This window comes from Silurus aristotelis, assembly GCF_946808225.1.
Source record: "Silurus aristotelis genome assembly, chromosome: 2".
Classification (NCBI taxonomy): domain Eukaryota; kingdom Metazoa; phylum Chordata; class Actinopteri; order Siluriformes; family Siluridae; genus Silurus; species Silurus aristotelis.
The window spans coordinates 14,941,388-14,963,852 of record NC_139575.1 but is presented as its reverse complement, the minus strand read 5'-3'; the positions used below and the strand labels follow the sequence as shown (position 1 = coordinate 14,963,852).

Genomic DNA, 22,465 nt, shown 5'->3' with positions numbered 1-22,465 from the left:
GTGTTCCATAGCAAATAACCTGTGAGTATACAGTTGGTTATAATCCAAATAGTGCATAGCTATATATAATGTATAACTTGTTTTTGTGCAGATTGAATACAGAATAAACTGCTATTTATTGGCTAGTATTATCCTAAATTGTAAAAGTATTGCAAAAGAACAAAGAAAAAAAAATAGTTGGCTTGAAATTCAGCCATCCAAGGACTTGATTTATTTGACAGCGCCCAAAGAACATTTTAGCCAAGAGGTCTTTTCTTTTTTGCTCCGGTAGCCTCAGCCAACATCTTTTATTCCTTTGTAATAATACTTTCAAGTGGAGTTACAGTGGTGCTCTCTAATTCATTGGCTATTCTCTTTATAGAGGGATGTGGAGAAGCACAAATCACTTCATTGCAGTAATGAGCACTAACAATGGGCAAAAAGGATCACAGGTCTTTTCTCTCGTTTGAAAAGAACAAAAGAATCAGTGATACTTTAAGCATTTTTCTCTTTTGTCTGACTTCCCCAGCTATCCAGTGAATAGAAAACAAATATCACAGCAACCTTCCAATCCCAGCTAGTGTGCAAAAGGAATCAGTTTGTATCACTCATCCAAGGTCTTGTTGTTCTTGATGAGTTTCGTGTTAGGATGACATCAAAGCAGAAGGAAAAAGATTTAAAGTTGCTATTTCTTTGTAATCTACACCCTTTTCTAACTTGTTTAAGACCGATTCCTGGGATGCGTCTCCTTTCAGAATGAACAATTGAATTGGTATAATAGCTTTAAAATCTCTGTTTTCATAATTCATAATTGCCCCCCCCATGCTTTCCCACAACAACAAAGCCCAAGCATCTTAGCTACAATAGTGAATGTTGCTAAGTTTACTGACATTCGAGGTTCAAGTAAATAAGTCAACAAAGCCTCTGGCACTGAAAGTTTACCGAGCACCCAAGTTGAAGTTTGCAAGCAAGGGAAGAGCATAGAGTGATAAAATAGCTGAATAAAGTGGAGATACATTTTTTTTTTAACAAACTACATACAGAATAACTCAGAACTGAGAGGCCAGCCTTAGTTTAAAAACAAAGATTAGCCAACTATCGAGTAAACGAAAAGCAAAGAAGCCTGAAGGGGTTAAAAAAGCTCTTCAATTTTTTATTTATTTATTTTTTTACCAGTTTGTAGATTTTCATAAGGGCAGATTTTCATAAACGATTCTATGCAGAAGCCATGAATAAATGATGGTGTAGCAGTGCTGAAGATTCAGAGCTGCAATTTTGCAACACAGCAGCCAGAGGCAGTATATGCAAGTCTCTTGAGGCTGTTCTAAAATCAAGGTCAAAATCCAAAAAGGCATATCTTTACTGCTAAAACAGGTAAAGATACAAACCCAGTGATTCGAGACATCAGAAAACATGAGAAACTAAGACTAGAAACGATAAAGAAAGAAAAAGTAAACATGGTTTGAAATGTTAACAGTATACTCTAAAAAAAAATAAATGCATACACACAGTGGTAAAAAGACATAATGAAACAAATGGTAAAAGAATATATAGATATATACGTATATATATATATATATATATATATATATATATATATATATATATATATATATATATATATATATATATATATATATAAATAATATTATATAAATAATTTGAATATTAATATTTTAACAACCTTATATCATTATTATTACATGTTTATTATTATTATTTTAATTTATGTTGAAGTTTTTTATAACTATCAGTGAGTAACCAATTATTATTATTATTTATTTTAATTAACAGTTTCTCACTAATAATCTCTATAAGAAAAGTTTATTCACTCATTTATAATTTTTCCATTTCCAAATTATTCTTAAACAGCTTTATCTCATAGAGGTCTTGTAACATTCTGAGGCTCCTTGCTGGACTATATTAGAGGTTAACTGGAGAACATCCTGCCACCTTGTGGTGCTAATGCCCAGTGCAATAAGTAAATAAAGGTCTGAACTCATAGACCCCATCCAATGAACTCATGTTCTCTTCAAAATAAATAAACATCTTTTACAAGTCAAACAGGTTTGAAGAGTAGAAGACATGGCATGTTCGATAAACACATAAGCGTGGATACAAAATCCAGTGGCACTATTGATTTTGGCAGTGAATATGTAACTTAATGTTTTAATAATTTAGTCATTTGACTACTTTTATTTTCAGCCAAGTGTCTTAAGACTCATTTTTACATTTAGTTTAGCAACACCTAAGCAGTATAGAAATCAGTCAATGCCTTTTAATAGGAACATGTTAGGAAAAACAGTAATATAGGGCTCTAATGAATGGGGTCAGTTATATTAAAATGATCAAATATTTTAGTGAGATTAGTGAACAAATGTTTAATTAAAGCTAAATGATAAATCACACAGTGGGTAAGATGTTTTTGCTAGTTAGCTGAAAGTGGATGTAACATAAAACTATGTAGCTGAAACTGTTCACGTCACTGTGAATTAAATTAAACCAGATAATAAACATAAACAGTACATGTTACATTAATTAAAAATTCAATTTAGTTATTCATCATTAACATTTGCATATAAAAGTCATTCATTCATTCATTTTCAGTAACTGGACTCAATCACAGGATCACTGGGGACAGCATGAGACAAATGACCCTGCATCACAGGGCACAATGTACACTCACACAGATTCACTTTGAGCAAATTATGAGTACACACTCCACCTACATGTTTTGTAATACAATAGAAAGCTCAGGATTGAACATGCAAAATTCTTCAAAATATGTGTGGGTTAAGCAATGTGTTTAATCCTTCAATGAAGAAATAAAAAAAAATATGAAGATAATTTCATATTTTATGGTGCACTCACAAATATCAGGGTACATCATACACTATACACAGAACAAAATTTATGAAAATATACATGGAAGAACTTAGGTGTCCTGACCTGAACTTCACTGAACACCTTTTAAGATAAAATGCACCTTTCATCAGAAATATTCTGTTAACACCTTTTGCCTACATTGACAGAACCTTTTAAAGTTCACATTAAAATTATACCTAGATTTATATATAGGTGAACATTTATTACACTTTTATCAACTATGCCCCAGGATCTGGCTGTAATGGACAATTAACCCTATGCAGGCATGAGTTGTTGGTTTAGTTTCAGTGTTATTACTTTCCAGCATAACTGGTCTAACTTGCAGATTTCAACCCTGTGTAAATAATTCACATGCAGGCTGTGTAGTATCAAAGCTTCCTTAAAAACTTGTGAACTTGGCCAAAAGACCTTGCAGCATTCGATGAAGCAATGTGCGTTCCATTAATGTGTAAAGAGTGTGGTGCAGGAGACACACAAGAGATGTGTGCTCTCGGTTAAAGTCAAACTTCCTCTGGTGTATTGTGACTCGTGTGTGTCTTTTTTTATGCCCTGTAATTCAAGTTGGTGCAGTGAAATAATAAGCCATTTTTCTGTGATGATGTTCCAACACCATAGCTTCAGGCAGAAGCCTAATCTGCAGCACACAGGATCAAAAAAAAGCAAGCCAGTAAAAATGAAAAAAGTGGCCCTGCTGTAGCTCAAGGTAGGGAATAAATGAGATGATAACTAGCATTGCCAAGCACAAGCAGCATAAGAAATGGTTTAAGATTCTTTCCTGTTATATCAGGCTCAAATTTAGCAGTTCTGGCCATTAAAAGAATTATTTCATAGAGCTAATTTCAGTTTTACAGTATTATAGGAAAGGTGTGGCAGGCTTTCTTTCACTGTGCTCACACATGGCTAGAAAGGCTACAGGAACAAAATGTGTATTTATTTTTGGCAGGTTCTATAATCATATAACTACATGTTAGTAAATGTATACATGTAGCATAAGCATATAGAAGACTTTTCCATTACAGAACACATACATGCTGTTAAAAAGCTAGATTCCTTCCATAAATATTGTATAAATGTCTCCAAACCAAGTCATCAACGATTAAGCTCTTTTAGTTAACAGGAATGTAATTTTTATTATTAGTTTTAGATTCTGCAGAGCATCCACCATACAAGTCTAGTGAATGAGTTGTTACTACAGAAACAATATTCTATTAAAGTTAAAATTTAGATATAATGAATTAACACTCTTGTATTTAGGAAAAATTAGCTTGGAGGAATGCTACATTAAACGAAACAACTCCTCACATGCCATCCATCACCCTGTTGCTATTTTGCCTTTAAATCCTGCAAACTGAACCACAAACTCTGAGTGGTGTCCAGGAAAATCACAGCACATGGATTTCCTACACATTCTCACTCCCAACTTGTCACATTTGCAGGCGTTCTTCAGGATCCCATTGGCGTTCACTTTGTGAAGCCTGAATTACCCCTTTGGCATCATTTCTCAACATGAATGGTTAGGAGTAGGGTTAGTGAGGAGGGGTTAGAGTTCAGGCTAATTGGGAGTAAAAACGGGTTGTTGAATGCTGTTTTACAGACCGCACTTTGATATCAGACAGCAAGTGAATTTTTAAATCAAAAATCAGTTGAAGAGCTAGATAAATATGACCTCGGGGCAGTCTGCTTACCTCACACGTCAAATTTCAATGCCGCAGGCTCCAGTTCAAAGTTCTATAGAAGTCTATGGGAAACCCTGCACGCTGAAGAACTTTGCCAAAGGGGTCGAAATCTGTGGGAATCCCCACACGTAAAAAAATGGGGTACCAAAGGGGTACCCAGTGCTTCAAAAAAGTGACGACAAGGGACCCTGATGAATGTGTGTATATGTGACGAGTTAGGAGTGGGAACGTGTACGGATTTTACAGTTCACAACTGAACAATTAGCAAAATTGGTGCAAAATTGGTGCCAAACTAGTGACCTTTTAATAATGACTTGGTGAAAAAAATAGAGGATATTTCTTTGCAACAGCAAAGATAATTTGTAATTACATTTTGATGTTTCTTTAAAGATATAGGATGTAAGATCTTGGACTTTCATCATGCTTTGTGTAGTAGGAAAATACCACTGCAAGGTATTTAACTAAAACCTTTGTGTGCTGTGCAGTTTACCACTGGATTTCTCACTGGTAAGAGTGTGCAAATTCAGAGAGATTTATGGGCTGCATTCTAACTTGGATAATGCACACAAAATAAATATTAATGGCACTGATTGTGAACTATTAAATATGGTAGTATGAAGCTTGGGAAAAGATGCCTTTAAGTTGTGCCTATAATTAAATAAATTAATCACAGCTTTATACACCCTTTAGTTCCTCCAAACATTCAGCTGAAATTCTTGGCTATGCCTTTTGTAAAAGTAGCCAAAAGTATTCTTTACTAGTTGGATATTCTGACCTTGTGATCCAGTTCCTCCCAGAGCAGTTCAATAAAATTGAGATCTGGGCAGGCCATTCGATGATAGATAACACTCGAGCTGACTGTTTGCTCTCTAAATAGTGCTTACAGCGCTTGGACGTATGCTTAGCAAGTATTGCATAGCGTTGAATCATGAAATGGTATGTTGGTTTAGTATTCCAACATGGAATATTTAGTATTCACTATTTTACCTATGTTTACTGACTACAGGACAAATAGGTACTTTACTTGTTGGGTAACAATACAGTAAATCGGTAGCTAAATCCTCAGCAGTCCTGAATTATTTTTCCTATTAATATTAGACTCCTTTACTTCCTTTTAAAGTGCATATATTAACTCAATCTCACCTGCTTGACCAATGCTGCTATTAGTCATCTGGTAGTCTGACTTATTTTGTGCCCAAAGTCATGGTGGGATGATAACTGATTTCTAGGAATATACAATAACAACATGACATGTTTTTCTAATACTTCCAATTTGACAATCTGGACACCATGATTGCTGTGAGATAATATTAAGTTCATGTTCAAGTTTATTTGTTGAGTGTTTTTCAAAATGGACATTGTCTCAAAGCAGCTTTACAGAACATAAGGATTGTAGAACAAAAGTTTTTAATATAAGTAAATTATGTGTATTAGTCCCAGATGAGCAAGTCTGGGGCGACTGTGGCAAGGAAAAACTCCATTACGTAGTATAAGACAGAAACCTTTAGAGGAACCAGATTCAAAGGTGGAACTCATCCTCATTTGAGTGATATCAAGAGTGTGATTATAAGTCTTAAAAAACAATACAAAACACTGGAAAGTGAGAACTACCATGAGCGTCAGAGTGTGTGATTATGAGTAATGTCCTTTTTACAGTCTTATACAGTCATTTGACATTGTGGAACCAGGAGCTACTGAGCAACTCATAAAATAGTTAAACATCTGAGACCATCATAGATCCATGCCAGAACTGTTCAAAGAAGTCCAATGTCCAAACTCTATATAAAATGGGAGTTTCTATATGGCGCTGGTACGTCTCTAGATGGTTCGGGATGATCTACACTTTGAAGGTATATATATATATATATATATATATATATATATATATATATATATATATATATATATATATATATATATATATATATATATATATAACAATTCGGGAGAATCAGATTATAAAATATGTTCTCCCAATCTCTTAATAATCGTGTCTATTATTTATTTTTTTATGTGAACTGAAGAATGTTAGTGATACAGGAATTGTGATATGAGGGACAAAGTGCAGTGGGAGGTGTTGCCACGTCACTGCTTCAGGGCCCCCGGTTTGTCACAAACATTTTGTGTGACACTAGTTTTTTTTTCTTTTTTTTCTCCTTCAAGATTTTTTGCATTTTCAGAAATAACATCAAATAGAATATAATTATTATTATTATATATGAAAATTTGTCAGTTAATCCAGTGTAATGTCAGCGTGGTGTACAATAAATACACATTACATGCCAGAGGGCAGCAGAAGGTACAGGGTGCAAGAGGGTAATTCTTTTACAGTAATACAACCAGAATATTTAAGAAAACTTCGAAAGAAATTTTTAAATATTGCATATTTTAAACTCAGTCATTAAATGGTAATGCGTGTTTAGCATGTCTTTCGCACTTCTCTGTAGGTACCTTGTAATAACTCAGCCGCAAGTTCGCTCAGGAATGTATTAACCTTATCCTCTTTTTTTGGGGGGGAATAATCCATATTCCTGGGAGGGGATCAGTTTAAGAGCTAAACACCGATACTGTTAAATGGTTCAGCATTTTGCAGGCAAATGATAAAAGTTACATAAATACAAACGATCCTTCTTCATCGTGTTAGTGGAAAGAGGTTGAGAGCTGCCGGGTCGCAGTAGGGAGACGTCGTGATTTTCCTGGACACCCCTCTCGGAGTTTGTAGTTCAACCTGCGGAATTTAAAGGCAAAATGGCGACAGGGTGATGGATGGCAGGCGAATATCCAGCGCTTAACCGAGTGTCATGGCGAGCTTGTCGTCGCCTATGAATTTTCAGCGTCGGAAAGGTAGGTCTGGTTCTCGGTTACGAGCGTCCGCCATTATCCATTTGACATTTAAGCTGTAACCACCGCCGACAGCGCGGTGGTGTCCTTTGGGTTTCGAGTCCTTGGGATGAAAGCTCAAAGACACTGTTGTGGTGGAAATGCAGAAAATGGCCAGGTCAGTGTGTGTGTGTGTGTGTGTGTGTGTGTGTGTGTGTGTGTGTGTGTGTGTGTGTGTGTGTGTGTGTGTGTGTGTGAGAGAGAGAGTGTGAGAGAGTGTGAGTTAATCTTTATGCTTAACCTAATGTACAAGTACACAGCATGGTGTAATCTTTCAGTGTCACCACACTTTAATCAGACTTGCTAAAGCAATTGGAGTTCTCAAATCGCACAATATACCATCATGCAGATATGCTTCTCAAGTTTTGCCTGTTTTAGACACACACACATACAAAATCTAGTTTCTAATACTAATATGCAATACTGATCTGGATCAGCCATGCTGGAGTGTGGCATATTCGCCACGATTTTTGCCATTAATAAAACTTTCATGCAGACTTTCAGTGTTTTCCTTCTGGGAACATACCATATTATACACACGCAATGCTGATGGTGTCAGAATGCTGTCAGTCAATATAAAAATGCCTGAAGATTTTGGATCATGATGTCAAACTTCAAACTCTGCAACCTGTCTAAGATTTTAGGTCTAATGTGTCATGCAAAACTTCTGTGAACTGATCTTTTTGCAAACCTACACAGGACTATGTAGTAGCTCAGTACTCACCTGAAGGCAAATCTTTTGTTGAACATATTAAAAACACATTTTGTATATAATAATGCATTTGGCATAGCAAAGATGAAAGAAATGAGTATCATAGTCAAATCCCTATGGATTAAGTGCTTGAAACAACTGGCATTTTAATTCAAAAGCCCAAATAAAATACATTATGGATGAACAGATTTATATATACAGTCCCTGTCAACTTTTTGGAAACACCTAGTCTTTTATTTTTTACAGAGACATCTGCATGTTCCTTTTTTAATCCAATTAATTTACCTAACAAACATACAGATCTGCAAATTAAGTTTAATTGGAAAATCCTCCCTTAGCATGAATGCATATGCTTGTTGTATATTTCCTTCTCACCTTGTGATCCAGTTCATCACAGAGCAGTTCAGTTGGATTTACGTCAGGTGACTGGACAGGCCATTCCATGATGGATAACACTCCAGCCGACTGTTTGCTCTCTAAGTAATGCAGAGCTTGGACGTATGCTTCAGGTCATTGTCTTGTATGGTGAAGTTGCTTCTAATTAACCGTAGTCCAGATGGAATTGTATGGTGTTGCAGTATAAAATGGTAGCCATGTTGGCTCAGTAATTCATTCTTACAGAATAAGTCTTGAACCTTCCCTGGTCCAAAACAATCCCATTAAGCTTACAGCTCAGTGTTTGACTGTGAGTGCCAGGCAGTCTGCTAACATCATCTCTCCTGTTCTCCATCTTACATAAGTTCTTCTATTAGAGTAAAACATGTCACCTTTTGACTAATCTTTTCACAGAACTTTCTTTCAGTCATTGTGTTTTTGGCTTTTAGCTAGTTTGTTACATATAAACAAATGGAACATTCATTTGTCTCAAAAACACTTAGACACTAGGTGTTTCCAAACTTTTCAAAAGTAAAGTTTGTCACATTCTGTAAGCAGATGTTAGTTTCAAAATAGAAAGACCAGGTCTTCGGTCTTCTCTAAGTGTATACAAATGAGCCTGGAGTGAAGAGGTAATACGTTTGAATGCACAAATAAGACTTTGTGCTTGGGGTACGCTTTCAGCAGCTTTCAGTAAAGATGTAAACGAAAATTCACAGACCACCTCAGTCTTGTGTCTTAAACAGTGGGGCAAAAATGTATTTAGTCAGCCACCAATTGCGCAAGTTCTCCCACTTAAAAAGATGAGAGAGGCCTGTAATTTTCATCATAGGTACACTTCAACCATGAGACAAAATGAGAGAAAGAAATCCCGAAAATCACATTGTCTGATTTTTTTATTTATTTATTTGCAAATTATGGCGGAAAATAAGTATTTGGTCAAATACAAAAAAGCAAGATTTCTGGCTCTTACAGACCTGTAACTTCTTTAAGAGGCTCCTCTGTCCTCCACTTGTACCTATAATAATGGCACCTGTTTGAACTCGTTATCAGTATAAAAGACACCTGTACACAACCTCAAACAGTCAGACTCCAAACTCCACTATGGCCAAGACCAAAGAGCTGTCAAAAGACACCAGAAACAGAATTGTAGACCTGCACCAGGCTGGGAAGACTGAATCTGCAATAGATAAGCAGATAAGAAATCAACTGTGGGATCAATTATTAGAAAATGGAAGACATACAAGACCACTGATAATCTCCCTCGATCTGGGGCTCCACGCAAGCTCTCACCCCGTGGGGTCAAAATGATCACAAGAACAGTGAGCAAAAATCCCAGAACCACACTGGGGACCTAGTGAATGACCTGCAGAGAGCTGGGACCAAAGTAACACAGGCTACCATTAGTAACACACTACGCCACCAGGGACTCAAATCCTGCAGTGCCAGACGTGCCCCCCTGCTTAAGCCAGTACATGTCCGGGCCCGTCTGAAGTTTGCTAGAGAGCATTTGGATGATCCAGAGGATTGGGAGAATGTCATATGGTCAGATGAAACCAAAATAGAACTTCTTGGTAAAAACTCAACTTGTCGTGTTTGGGGGAGAAAGAATGCTGGTTGCACCAAAGAACACTATACCTACTGTGAAGCATGGGGGTGGAAACATCATGCTTTGGGGCTGTTTTTCTGCAAAGGAACCAGGACGACTGATCCGTGTAAAGGAAAGAATGAATGGGGCCATGTATCATGAGATTTTGAGTGAAAACCTCCTTCTATCAACAAGGGAGTTGAAGATGAATCATGGCTGGGTCTTTCAGCATGACAATGATCCCAAACACATCGCCCGGGCAATGAAGGAGTGGCTTTGTAAGAAGCATTTTAAGGTCCTGGAGTGGCCTAGCCAGTCTCCAGATCTCAATCCCATAGGAAATCAGGATTTTTTTCTCATTTTGTCTCTCATAGTTGTACCTATGATGAAAATGACAGGCCTCTCTCATCTTTTTAAGTGGGAGAACTTGCACAATTGGTGGCTGACTATATACTTTTTTGCCATCAAAAAGTATTCATCATTATTCAAATGTGAACAATAATGTACTAACTTTGTTTAAAGAGCTTTTATTCCTAAATTTTTCTGTGAGAGAACACTTCAGGTCCAAGCTGAAATGTACAGCTTCACATTGGTCAGTTATTAGGTTTTGTAATAAACCCATTCATTTCCAGTGACCAGAGGAACAGGCTATAAGAACACTTATAATTACGAATATAACTTTTGAGCAAGATTTAAACAAGTAAACTGGATATTCAGTGCATGTACACAAATCAGCTGTAACATTAATGCCGTCTGCCTTTTACTGTGAAGCCCCTCCTTGTCCAGATAAACCAGTTCTCGAATAGACCTGCTGAGGCATAGACTCCACAGGACCTCTGAAACTGTGCTGTGGTATCTGGCACCAAGATGTTAGCAACAAATCCTTTAAGTCCTGTAAGTTGTGAGGTGGGGCCTACACAGATCAAACTTGTTTGTCCAGCACATTTCACAGATGCTTGATTATATTGTGTTTTGGAGAATTCTGAGGGCGAATCAACAACTTGAACTCTTTAATGTCGCTCAAATTATAGCTGAACAAGTTTTGCCCAAACAAGTCCACTTGCATTAGAAAATATCGTTGCCATCTCAAAAATCACCATTCACAGAAATCAATGTCAGGACGCAGTTTACCCATCAAAATGCTTTCCTGGGCGTTTTCTAAATCGGTCCATGGTTAATTTTTCATACTCGTGTCAATTGTAGGTCCATTTGGCAGTGTGTACAGGTGTGTACAGGACCTTTATATCATAGCCTTGAATACGTTTTAACAATTTATCCTACAGTAGCTTTTCTATAAAAATTGTGGCACGGTACGAATGTTTATGGACCCAATTGTAAGTGCAACCCATTTATTAAATTATTAAAGTGTAGAGATCCTATTAGCAAATGGAAGTAAATTTATTTACTGTAGTGGTTCTTGGTCTCTCTTTTTATTTTGGAAAAACATTTCTTTAACATGGTCCTATTTTTTTATTTAAAGGCATTTATGCATATCTTTTTTTTAAGGTCCTACCACATCATCTCAATGGGGTTGTGGTTATTTTATTGACTTGGGCATCCGGACATGTTCATTTTTTCATTATTTAGTCTTGTGCTGAGCAGATGGACTATGTTTGACATTTGGTATGAGGTGGTGATAGTGTGTTTGGATTTTAATAGAAATGACTCTGTGCTCAATGACCAAACAGCTAAAATTTTGTCTTACAAGTCTGAAGGATAACATTGCAGAGTGTTTGTGCTTAATTCAGCAGTAACAAGACAGATAAAGCTGATGAGCCTCGTTCATACACCAACAGCTCAAAACTTCAGGCCCACAACATTATTACCGGTGGATACACCAGAGATGTTGGATGTTTATGAGAAATAGAGTCACAATAGCCGGAAAAAAAGTTGGACTTAGGCAAACCTTTTTTTAATGTGGCATAAACGAGCTTCCATAGATTCAGGCCAAAGAAAACGACAGAAAGTTTCGGATCATTTCATACTGAAACATAAAGAAAACACTTTACAGTGCGTTTACTTTTTTTTAATAAGAGTAATCTGATTAAATCTATATTTTTATTTGACATTTTTTATTTATATATTTGTGTTAGCATTTTAATGTAATATGGCAATTAAATGCACTAAATGGGTTTAGTTTTCACGGATATTCTTTTATGCCATAAAATGTACTTATTTTTAAAAAGGAAGCAATTTTAATTTTTTCCTTGATAATTTTAAGAGACGTCTTATTTTTCTCTTGTATATTTAGTATTGCTCTTAAAAAAAAAAAAAAAAAAAAGTACTTTTTAATCTGATTACTTGATTAATTGATGAAATAATTCGGTAGAATATTCGATTACTAAAATAATCAATAGCTACAGCACTACATTAAAACATTCTGACCTTGGAGTGAAATTGGGGGGACCCCCACTCCAGAGAATATTGGCGACTGTCTTGAAGGGTTTCCATTTTTTATTTTATTTTTTTTATTTTATTACTACAATCCTTCTTTCTGTAGAATGTTAAACTTTAAATTGTTTAGAGATACAGCCTTATAACCCTTTCTAGACTGATCATCAACAATTACTGGCAGAAAATACAGGAAGTGAGACACTAATCACTAATTACGCAAAAATGTTTTTTAAATGTGTTTACTGTAAAGCATCAATGTCAAAACTATATTTATTAGGGGCGCACACAATGTGACCTCTTTACATCATGTCAAAATAAAGCACATAAAAAAAAAAAAAAAAATCATAAATCTAACTTGCCTACCAAATAAAGGCAAAAAATAGGTTTCAGCAAAGCAAATGTCATGAGGTAAAACAGTCTTGTAAAGGCAGACTGAGAAAATACTTGTCTACTTAAAAGAGTTGACTGTTGTAAGCTGTCAAAGAAGCAAAGTTAAGAATTCATTAGTGCTTGTTACCCAGTGCTCATCCTGTATTGGTGATTTTCCAGTTCTAACCCGTTTCACCTCTTCACTTAATGTCGTAAACTGTGCTGAACTCTGAATAAAAACGATGCAAGGACTGCTTTAGGCCTGTAGTGACCTGACTGCACTTCATGCAGCCCACATGGTGTGAGGCACATTTTTGTTCCCAAGAATCAGTTAAAAGCATGATCACTTTCTCTCCTGCTTCATTTCTGTCAATATCTGTGGTCAGTTGTAGGTGAAAGTCAAATTAGCCCAGTGTTTGCTTTTCTCCTTTGTGCTTCCAAATCTTATTTTATTTATTTCAACTTTTGTTTTAACCCTCTCCTAATTATTTGCTCACCTCATGTATAGTTTTGTGCTGTTGTCAAACTGCACAGAGAATATAGCGATCTACTTTGATTATAATTTTCTTAAAATAAAGAGCGAGAGAGAGAGAGAGAGAGAGAGAGAGAGGGAGCGAGCGAGCGAGAGACTGTGTTCATGCAGAAAGACAGTTGAAATTTAACAGTGCATTTATAAACAATATTTTACTTTTTAAATTTTGAGTTTTTTTTCAGAACATTTTCTTATTTTTTGCTTGTTCATTAATTACACATCATTAATGATAATTAGGAACAATATACTCATTCATTCATTTTCTCCCGCTTATCCGTAATATACTCATACTTGCAAATAATATATACAGTGAGGAAAATAAGTATTTGAACACCCTGCTATTTTGCAAGTTCTCCCACTTAGAAATCATGGAGGGGTCTGAAATTGTCATCGTAGGTGCATGTCCACTGTGAGAGACATAATCTAAAAAAAAATAATCCAGAAATCACAATGTATGATTTTTTAACTATTTATTTGTATGATACAGCTGCAAATAAGTATTTGAACACCTGAGAAAGTCAATGTTAATATTTGGTACAGTAACCTTTACAGAGGTCAAACATTTCCTGTAGTTTTTCACCAGGTTTGCACACACTGCAGGAGGGATTTTGGCCCACTCCTCCACACAGATCTTCTCCAGATCAGTCAGATTTCTGGCCTGTTGCTGAGAAACACGGAGTTTGAGCTCCCTCCAAAGATTCTCTATTGGGTTTAGGTCTGGAGACTGGCTAGGCCACGCCAGAACCTTGATATGCTTCTTACAGAGCCACTCCTTGGTTATCCTGGCTGTGTGCTTCGGGTAATTGTCACGTTTCACTGTTGTTTTCTGTAAAGCTGCTTTGAGACAATGTCTGTTGTGAAAAGCGCTATACAAATAAACTTGACTTGACTTGACTTGACGTTGGAAGACCCAGCCTCGACCCATCTTTAATGCTCTAACTGAGGGAAGGAAGTTGTTCCCTAAAATCTCGCAATACATGGCCCCGGTCATCCTCTCCTTAATACAGTGCAGTCGCCCTGTCCCATGTGCAGAAAAACACCCCCAAAGCATGATTCTACCACCCCCATGCTTCACAGTAGGGATGGTGTTCTTGGGATGGTACTCATCATTCTTCTTCCTCCAAACACGTTTAGTGGAATTATGGCCCAAAAGTTATATTTTGGCTGACCACATGACTTTCTCCCATGACTCCTCTGGATCATCCAAATGGTCATTGGCAAACTTAAGACGTGCCTGGACATGTGCTGGTTTTAGCAGGGGAACCTTTCGTGCCATGCATGATTTCAAACCATGAGTCTTAGTATATTACCAACAGTAACCTTGGAAACGGTGGTCCCAGCTCTTTTCAGGTCATTGACCAGCTTCTCCCGTGTAGTTCTGGGCTGATTTCTCACCTTCTTTAGGATCATTGAGACCCCACGAGGTGAGATCTTGCATGGAGCCCCAGTCCGAGGGAGATTGACAGTCATGTTTAGCTTCTTCCATTTTCTAATGATTGCTCCAACAGTGGACCTTTTTTTCACCAAGCTGCTTGGCAATTTCCCCGTAGCCCTTTCCAGCCTTGTGGAGGTGTACAATTTTGTCTCTAGTGTCTTTGGACAGCTCTTTGGTCTTGGCCATGTAAGTAGTTGGATTCTTACTGATTGTATGGGGTGGACAGGTGTCTTTATGCAGCTAATTTAGGATAATAAATGTAGTGGAGGTGGACATTTTAAAGGCAGACTAACAGGTCTTTGAGGGTCAGAATTCTAGCTGATAGACAGGTGTTCAAATACTTATTTGCAGCTGTATCATACAAATAAATAGTTTAAAAATCATATATTGTGATTTCTGGATTTTTTTTTTAGACTATGTCTCTCACAGTGGACATGCACCTACGATGAAAATTTCAGACCCCTTCATGATTTCTAAGTGGGAAAACTTGCAAAATAGCAGGGTGTTCAAATACCTATTTTCCTCACTGTATTTTTTTTAATCCCATTTTTGGCATACATGTGTCTATTGTAGTTTCAGATTCCTGTTTTTGCATGACACGGCAGGAATTTGATAGTCTTCTACTGTTGGAGAACTCAAAAATGGAAAAAGGAGAACTTTTAATTATAGCTAAACTGGAGGCTATAAACTTCCCGTATTACCATCATGAAAAAGTTAAAGGGGCAGGTTTTCGTGAGGGAAAGGGAAAAAAAAAAAATATAAATAATAAAAAAAAAAAAAATATATATATATATATATATATATATATAAAATGTGTGTGTATGTATGTGTGTGTGTATATATATATATATATATATATATGTGTGTGTGTGTGTGTGTGTGTGTGTGTGTGTGTGTGTGTGTGTGTGTGTGTGTGTGTGTGTGTGTGGTAAAGAAGCTGTGGTACAGTGTCAGAAAAGAAGGGAAAAGCAGTTTGGTGATTTTAGTTGGTCACCAGCTTGGTGCATTTTTTACAAGTAAGGAATATGCAACCAAAGATTTAGTATTGTTTATGATCTGTTCTAATACTCACCTAAAATAAACAGGTGGTCTTTTACCAAAAGTGCCATTTTCTATTTTTAACAAATAAAGAGTGGCTTTCAAAAGTTTGTAAATACAAACACTTTTGTTGTTTTTGAGACACATGAAAGTTTTTTATATGCAACAAACTGGGTAATTTAATGGTTTGAAGATTGACTTTTACCTAACAAACATTAATGTACAGATATTACTCTTTATCATTATCATACATCCCTTAGGAGTAAACAGTTAGTTTCTCCAAACATTCAGGTGAAATACTTTGCCTTTCCTCTTTCAAATTTTGCCAAAGTTGTTTTCATTAGTTAGATCTTTTTTTTTCTGACCTTGTGGTCCACTTCATCCCAGCACAGTTCAATTGCATTTCTGTCAGGTGACTGGACAGGCCATTCCACGATAGATAACACGCTAGCCGACTGTTTTCTCTCTAAATAATGCTTACAGAGCTTGGACCTATGCTTCAGGTGATTGTCTATTGTTTGTTGAAGTTGGTTTCAATAAGCCGCAGACCAGTCAGAATTGCATGGAACTGAGGTATGGAATGGTAGCTATTTTAGTTCAGTATTCCAGTCACCCATTCTGTTAGATCCGAAAGTCAAATCTTGACTCATTTGCCCACCAAACATTTTTCCAGTCATTCACTGGTCAATTCTTGTGTGTTTTTGTCTAATACCTAGTTTGTTGCATAACCATTAAAAGAATAGGTGGTTTAAAAACTTATAACAGCCACTTTAGAGTAGATGTAAATATCAGGAAATAAATATTGAAATTCAGACTCTGATGTTTTATATTCCATGCACATGAACTTTATTGCTTGAGTACGAAGCTTAAGAAGGTGCGGCTGGTATTGGCCGATTGTATTTATTTATTTTTGGATGAACTTTTTAAACACTGTGCATTAAGTGTAAAAAAGTTCCTTATATTGTACATAAGGAGCTCAAAATCCAGCACTCACTTGTGACACTTTGTGCATATTAAGGTTTCGATATTCAATACATTGGAATACAAATGTGTTAATACTCAATTGTGGGTCTGGAGCGTGTTGCTCTAATGATAATAATTCAGATCATTGATCATATGTCGAGATGCCTGAAAACAATTATAAGTATTATATTAATAACGATTTCTTTCTGAAGCAAGGTTTAACACGAATCGTTTTTACTTTTATTTTAGCTTTTATTTTACCTGGGCAATTTATTAGTTTGATTATTATGTGTTGTACGGTACCACCAGAAAGATTCTCTCTTCAAATAATTCTAGAATACAGCAAGAGAAATAATCTAATATAAGCATATTATGTTAGCATGGAATTATTATTGCTGCAATATTTTAAATGAATCTTTACAGAAATAAAAAAATGAAGTATAGAAATCCCCGCTTTACTGCGGTTTGAATCTCGTGCTGCGGTTACTAACTAGTTTAGCTGATTTTCCTGGTCTCTCGCGGATAGCACGTAGACCAAAAAACTTATTGGGAATTGTTTTTTTGGCATTTTATGTTGAAATAATGAAATATATGAATAAAAATATAATTATTAATTATAAAATGAAGTAAAATGTTAATACAGTACAGTACTGTATACATAAAATAGCATTTTTGGGGTAGCGTCCTTTTATCGTGTTTTTTTTCTTTATCGCGGGCGGTTTGGGAACGTAACCACCGCGATAAACGGGGAATTACGGTATTTAGTTCTATAAATAATTGTCTTCGTAGATTTTACTCTTTCAATAATCGCTTAGTTCAGTTGTCTCTGATATGTGAATGTGAACGTTGCAAATTCTGCCAGTTTCTTCAATTCCTCAATGCACAGTTTCTCTAACTTTTTCCTATTTTCAGTTGGGCTTTGACTCATGCATTCCAGAACAGAAACCTTTTATTTCTGCCCCAAAGTTCTTTCTTTTTTTTTTGTGTGTGCCCAGTGCTTTGAATGACCTGTTGCAACATACTCTATATTTTTGCAGATGTCTGGCTGTCTAAAACAGGTTCTCCTTAGCAATTTGCTTATATTTGACTCCATCCACACTGCTTGTGAAACTTACCAGTTTCTCATACAGAAAAGTAACCTTAGAGCATTTTGCTACCACTGCTTGTCTACAGAATGATGTTCCCTGTGCAGTATGTGGTTTATTATGCTTTACATTTCATTATGCTTTGGCTTTAAACCAAATGGCTTAACTTTTCTCTCCACTCTTTTTCCAAAAGCACAGATATTCTTACATGGGCTTCCTTAGAAGTCCCTTCTTTCTGGCCATGCTAGAGCTTGGATTTGTGACGAGTTTATATTGTTAAGTGCACAGATTCTTCTGTTGAAGCCTAAAAGCTTTGTAACCATTTCACTGGTGTAACTGAACTCTTAGACACGTCTGTGATAGTTGCCTTTGTTTTCCTGAGCACTGAGTTTGGACTGATCTTTGTAGTGTGTGGTATGTGCCACTTGCTATAATGGATTTTACAGTGCTCCTAAAGAGGTTCAAAAGGTTTGGCAACATTTTAATAGAATATTTGAAGTTGCAATTGAGCAGCCTTCTGTTGTAGATTTGCTGGTATGCTTGGGATCATTGTCCTGTTGCATGACCCAATTGAGGCCAAGCTTTAGCTGTTGGACAGATGACTTCACATTTGACGGTGGTTCGTGGTTCGAGGTGGTTCGATGGTTCGAGGTGTTTGCGTTGATATGCTGTGTTTGGTTTTCACTTAATGTGGCGCTATGCATTATCGCATATGTATACATACATATATAATCGGTTCTATGAAAGAATTAAGAGTGGAAGTTCCTTCAATCCAATTTTTTGCAAATTGACCTTGCAATGTACAGCATTATCAAATTTTTGCACAGGTTTGTTTTTCTAAAATATTCACAATAAAGAAATACTCATTGTTTCACCTTGCATCATATTCTAATCTTAACGTGCACTAAATGTAGATTCTGGGGAGTTACATGAGCCAAAATTAGCAACCCAGCAGAACTGTAACCGGGCCGCAGAGGAATTTCATCAAAATCCAGAACACGAAGCCTTTCATAACTCTATTATAGACTCAAAAAAAAAAGAAAAAAAAAAAAGAGATATACATTCATACATCGACATATCCTTTATCTCAGCTCCCTGCCACATTTAGACTTGCATTATCTTATATATGTGATTTAACTATAATGTTATGATAATGACGTATTTACATAATGTTATTATTTTTGTTAAAAGTAAGCACAGTTTACAGAAGAGATAGATGCATACTTGAACTTAATGATATGGACAAATCCGACTCTATTAATATCCACCTATGGTTATCAGGAACACAAGTGGGCAATGTTAAATGCAGATCCGAACAGGGTTAAAATCTTGGGTAGTTAGTGTGGATTACATTTGAGATATGCTGATTTATAACTTAAGGGGAAGCTAAACAGTTAAATGTGTAGGATATAATGGATGCTATAGGATTGAAGGAAGAGCAATGTTTTGGTCAGAGCTTATAAAGCAGGTCAGAGCTTATAAAGCAGAGGATTGCAGATGAGTTATATGAGTAAATGCAGAATAAAGGAACTACTACGCACAACAGATTAGGGTCAAGGTGAAAGAGATTGATATCAATTCGATTACAGTTTTTACTGTAACCTTTTAACAATGAACATTGGCTCAAAGCAGCTTTACACAGATAATATGGTGATTAAAAATGAATAAGATGTTCTTTATAAGAGTAGGTTTGTCTCTAATGAGCCTCTAATGAGCTAATAAAGTCAGTGGCAAGGAAAGACTCCCCGAAATGGCATCATAGGGAAGAAACCTTGAGAGGAACCAGACTCAAGAGGGAACCCATCCTCATCTGGGTTGCACCGAATGTCCATTTATTACAGCTAAACGATGTTGAGGGATGCAGCGATAGCGATCAAATCCAAAGTGTAGTCCTGAGTCAGTGTAGCAGACTGTTGACATTAAGTACGGTCCAAATTCATCCTCAAAGACTCCTGTGTTACTCTGTAATTTCATGGATCACAAGGCCAGTGATAAGAAACATCCCCAGCTGCACAGAGTGGCCTCCAATCGAAGAAAACACCATCCAGAGGCAGTCCGGGACGAAGCTGGCAGATCCGAGGAGAGGAGAAGGGCAGTAACAGTGGTCACTGGTACCTCAGGAGCATGTTTAACTCGAGAGAAAGAGAGAGAGAGAGAGAGAGAGCCCAAGGACCCGAGAGTGTAAGTGGGTTGCGCTTTAGTGGTTAAGAATGGAATTATAAGGGCTGGTATAGAAGGCAGGATAATACCTAATTGTAAAAGATGGTTAGGGTTTTAGAGGTTGGGATTTAGAGTAAAATAGGTGGAAGGAGGCCAGTGTTGGAGGAACTAATAGTGGAATTTGTGCAGGGCCTTGAGTGGCATGATAAGAAGTCTAGTGGAAGAATATCTGAAAGTAGGATGAAGGGCTGTGAGATATAGTGATTTATATTGTAGGGTGATAGAAAGTTGCCTATAATCACCAATGTTGCAAAAACTAACAAAATAAAAATTGCCAACTGATTTACGTCACAAAGATCAAAACAAGCACAAAGAATGTAAGATCTTGTACCTAAAAAGGAGGTATTTTTTTTAATCATTTGACTTGAATATTCTTTATTAGTCTTAATATTTTTTTTTGTAACTGGTAGATAGAAAAAGTGGCTTTCAATGGTGGTATAAAGAATTTTCCGAACTCTGTCATAAATGTATGCTGTAAATTTGCAAAGAAATGAAAGTGATCGCTGAAATGAACAGTTTTAAGAAAAAAAAATTATATATAGTGATATATATTGTTTCAAGGTATGACATCAACATTACATATTGTAATAAAGGATTGTGTATGTATTTCCCAGACCTAATAGTAGGAATAAATATGTTACCGGTGTGCTCGTGTCATCGAATGTGGAATGGTAATGAGTTCAGTGTCAGAGAGCCGAAGAGTGGGTGGATTAGCATTATTATGGGTTAGAGATAAGGTAATGTTTTAGAAGCTGAACACAGAGGAACTGACAGTGTAAGGTCTGTTGGGGTAGAGGGTGTGAGGGATAGTTTTTGGTTGTTTTCAGAAAAGTATAGCGTGTGGATGAAGAAGTTCTGATGTTTTCTCTTATAAGAGCAGACCCAGATTTTTCTTTAAGGGTCTGATGTAATTTACTTGCTAATGTTATCTCATGCAAAGCCTCAAAGCAGGTTATGGTTTTAGAGAAGTTTTTCTTTGCAAGAGCGTCATAGTTGGAAGGTAAGGCATTTTTATGATGCAATGACCTGTAGTGATTATATTTAGGAGCTTTGTTCAGGGGCAGGTTTGGGCTGGTGTGGACCGTGATTTGTGCAAATGCAGGTCCCCGGATTCCTCACACCCATCCATTCTCCCTCCTACGCATGATAGTATTTGTTACAAAAGTTAGAGTGAACTTGATGCGTACCTATTATTTTTTATTTTTTTTGGTCTAAAAAGTCTTATCTTGCTGCACACCCTGACCTGCTGCACTTGCTTTGTGTTTTAAGAATGTATATTTAATGTGTTTTCTTTTCTAGGCTGGCAATCACATGTCTGGATGGTGCCACTGTTTTGGAAACTATTGGTAAGAACTATGTTGTTTTATATTTATCTGTTTAAATATTCTGCTATATTTAATGAGTAAAGAAATAATAGTGTGTGTGTGTGTGTGTGTGTGTGTGTGTGTGTGTGTGTGTGTGTGTGTGTCCATGTATTAGGGCTGTCAGAATTAATGCGTTAACACAAGTTAATTTAAAAGGCACAACATTTATTAACGGGCGATTAATGCAGCACGTGTTTCTGTTTTTTTTATTTTTATTGAAAATATAAATAAATAAATATAACATTTTCAGTTCAACACCCTTTCATTCACAACATCCTTTTTTTTTAACTTAGATATAAAAAATATTAAAGCCCAGCTAAATCTTTTTTTTTTTTAAATCAGTAAACATTTGTTTTACTGATACGCCAAGTCTCAAACCAAGCGCCAAAATCCGCCATGATTCTTCTTCTTTGTTTTCTTTATTGGCAGTTCGCCTTGTTAAGCAGAGCATTACTGCCATCTACTGTGGTAATGGATCAGAGATTTGTATTCCTATTCCCCAGACCAAAAAAAAGCCATGGTGCCCACATTCGCCAATTAAAACCGCCCTGTGCGGAAATAGCAAAAGTTCTATTTTGTGTCCCGATGATTTACGTACTATAAAACATTAACAAGAATATTTTTTCTTCATGCTGTATTTTATGTACAGTTTAAATAATAACATCTTACATTTGCGTAAAGCATCTATATTTGTCCATGCCGATGTTGATTAGAGCAGTGGTCCCCAACCCCCGGGCCTCCGGCCGACACCGGTCTGTTTGTCAAATGGTACGTTTTATTTCCGTTTTATTTATTATCTGATTCTGAACAATGTTTTATTTTTTATTACCGGATTCTGTCCGCCACATCTGTCTATGATTTACTCTTGATGCATGTCATGATGCCTCGGTCACATGTCTTACCTACGTAAATTAGCAGGTTCTCATTTGGAACCTAACTAACAGCAAGTTGCGGATTATCTTAAAATTC

The 22,465-nt window shown here is 36.4% G+C and overlaps 1 protein-coding gene across 4 annotated transcripts in view; it reads left to right on the top strand.

Moving 5' to 3' along the window:
- The first annotated feature begins 6,769 nt into the window (after positions 1 to 6,769).
- The window catches only part of znf644b (zinc finger protein 644b), a 43,552-nt gene continuing 27,856 nt past the window's right edge, over positions 6,770 to 22,465 (top strand). For 2 of the 4 annotated variants that reach the window (XM_083568692.1, XM_083568690.1), the window contains exons 1-2: positions 6,770 to 7,385; positions 21,432 to 21,478. Coding sequence is in view for 1 of the 4 variants with exons in the window: in XM_083568689.1 (XP_083424815.1) it covers positions 7,523 to 7,539; positions 21,432 to 21,478 (64 nt within the window). In the remaining 3 variants the exon portion in view is untranslated. Of the gene's footprint in view, positions 7,386 to 7,412; positions 7,540 to 21,431; positions 21,479 to 22,465 lie in introns of those variants that run through there. The other 2 variants (XM_083568689.1, XM_083568691.1) reach the window with 2 other exon arrangements.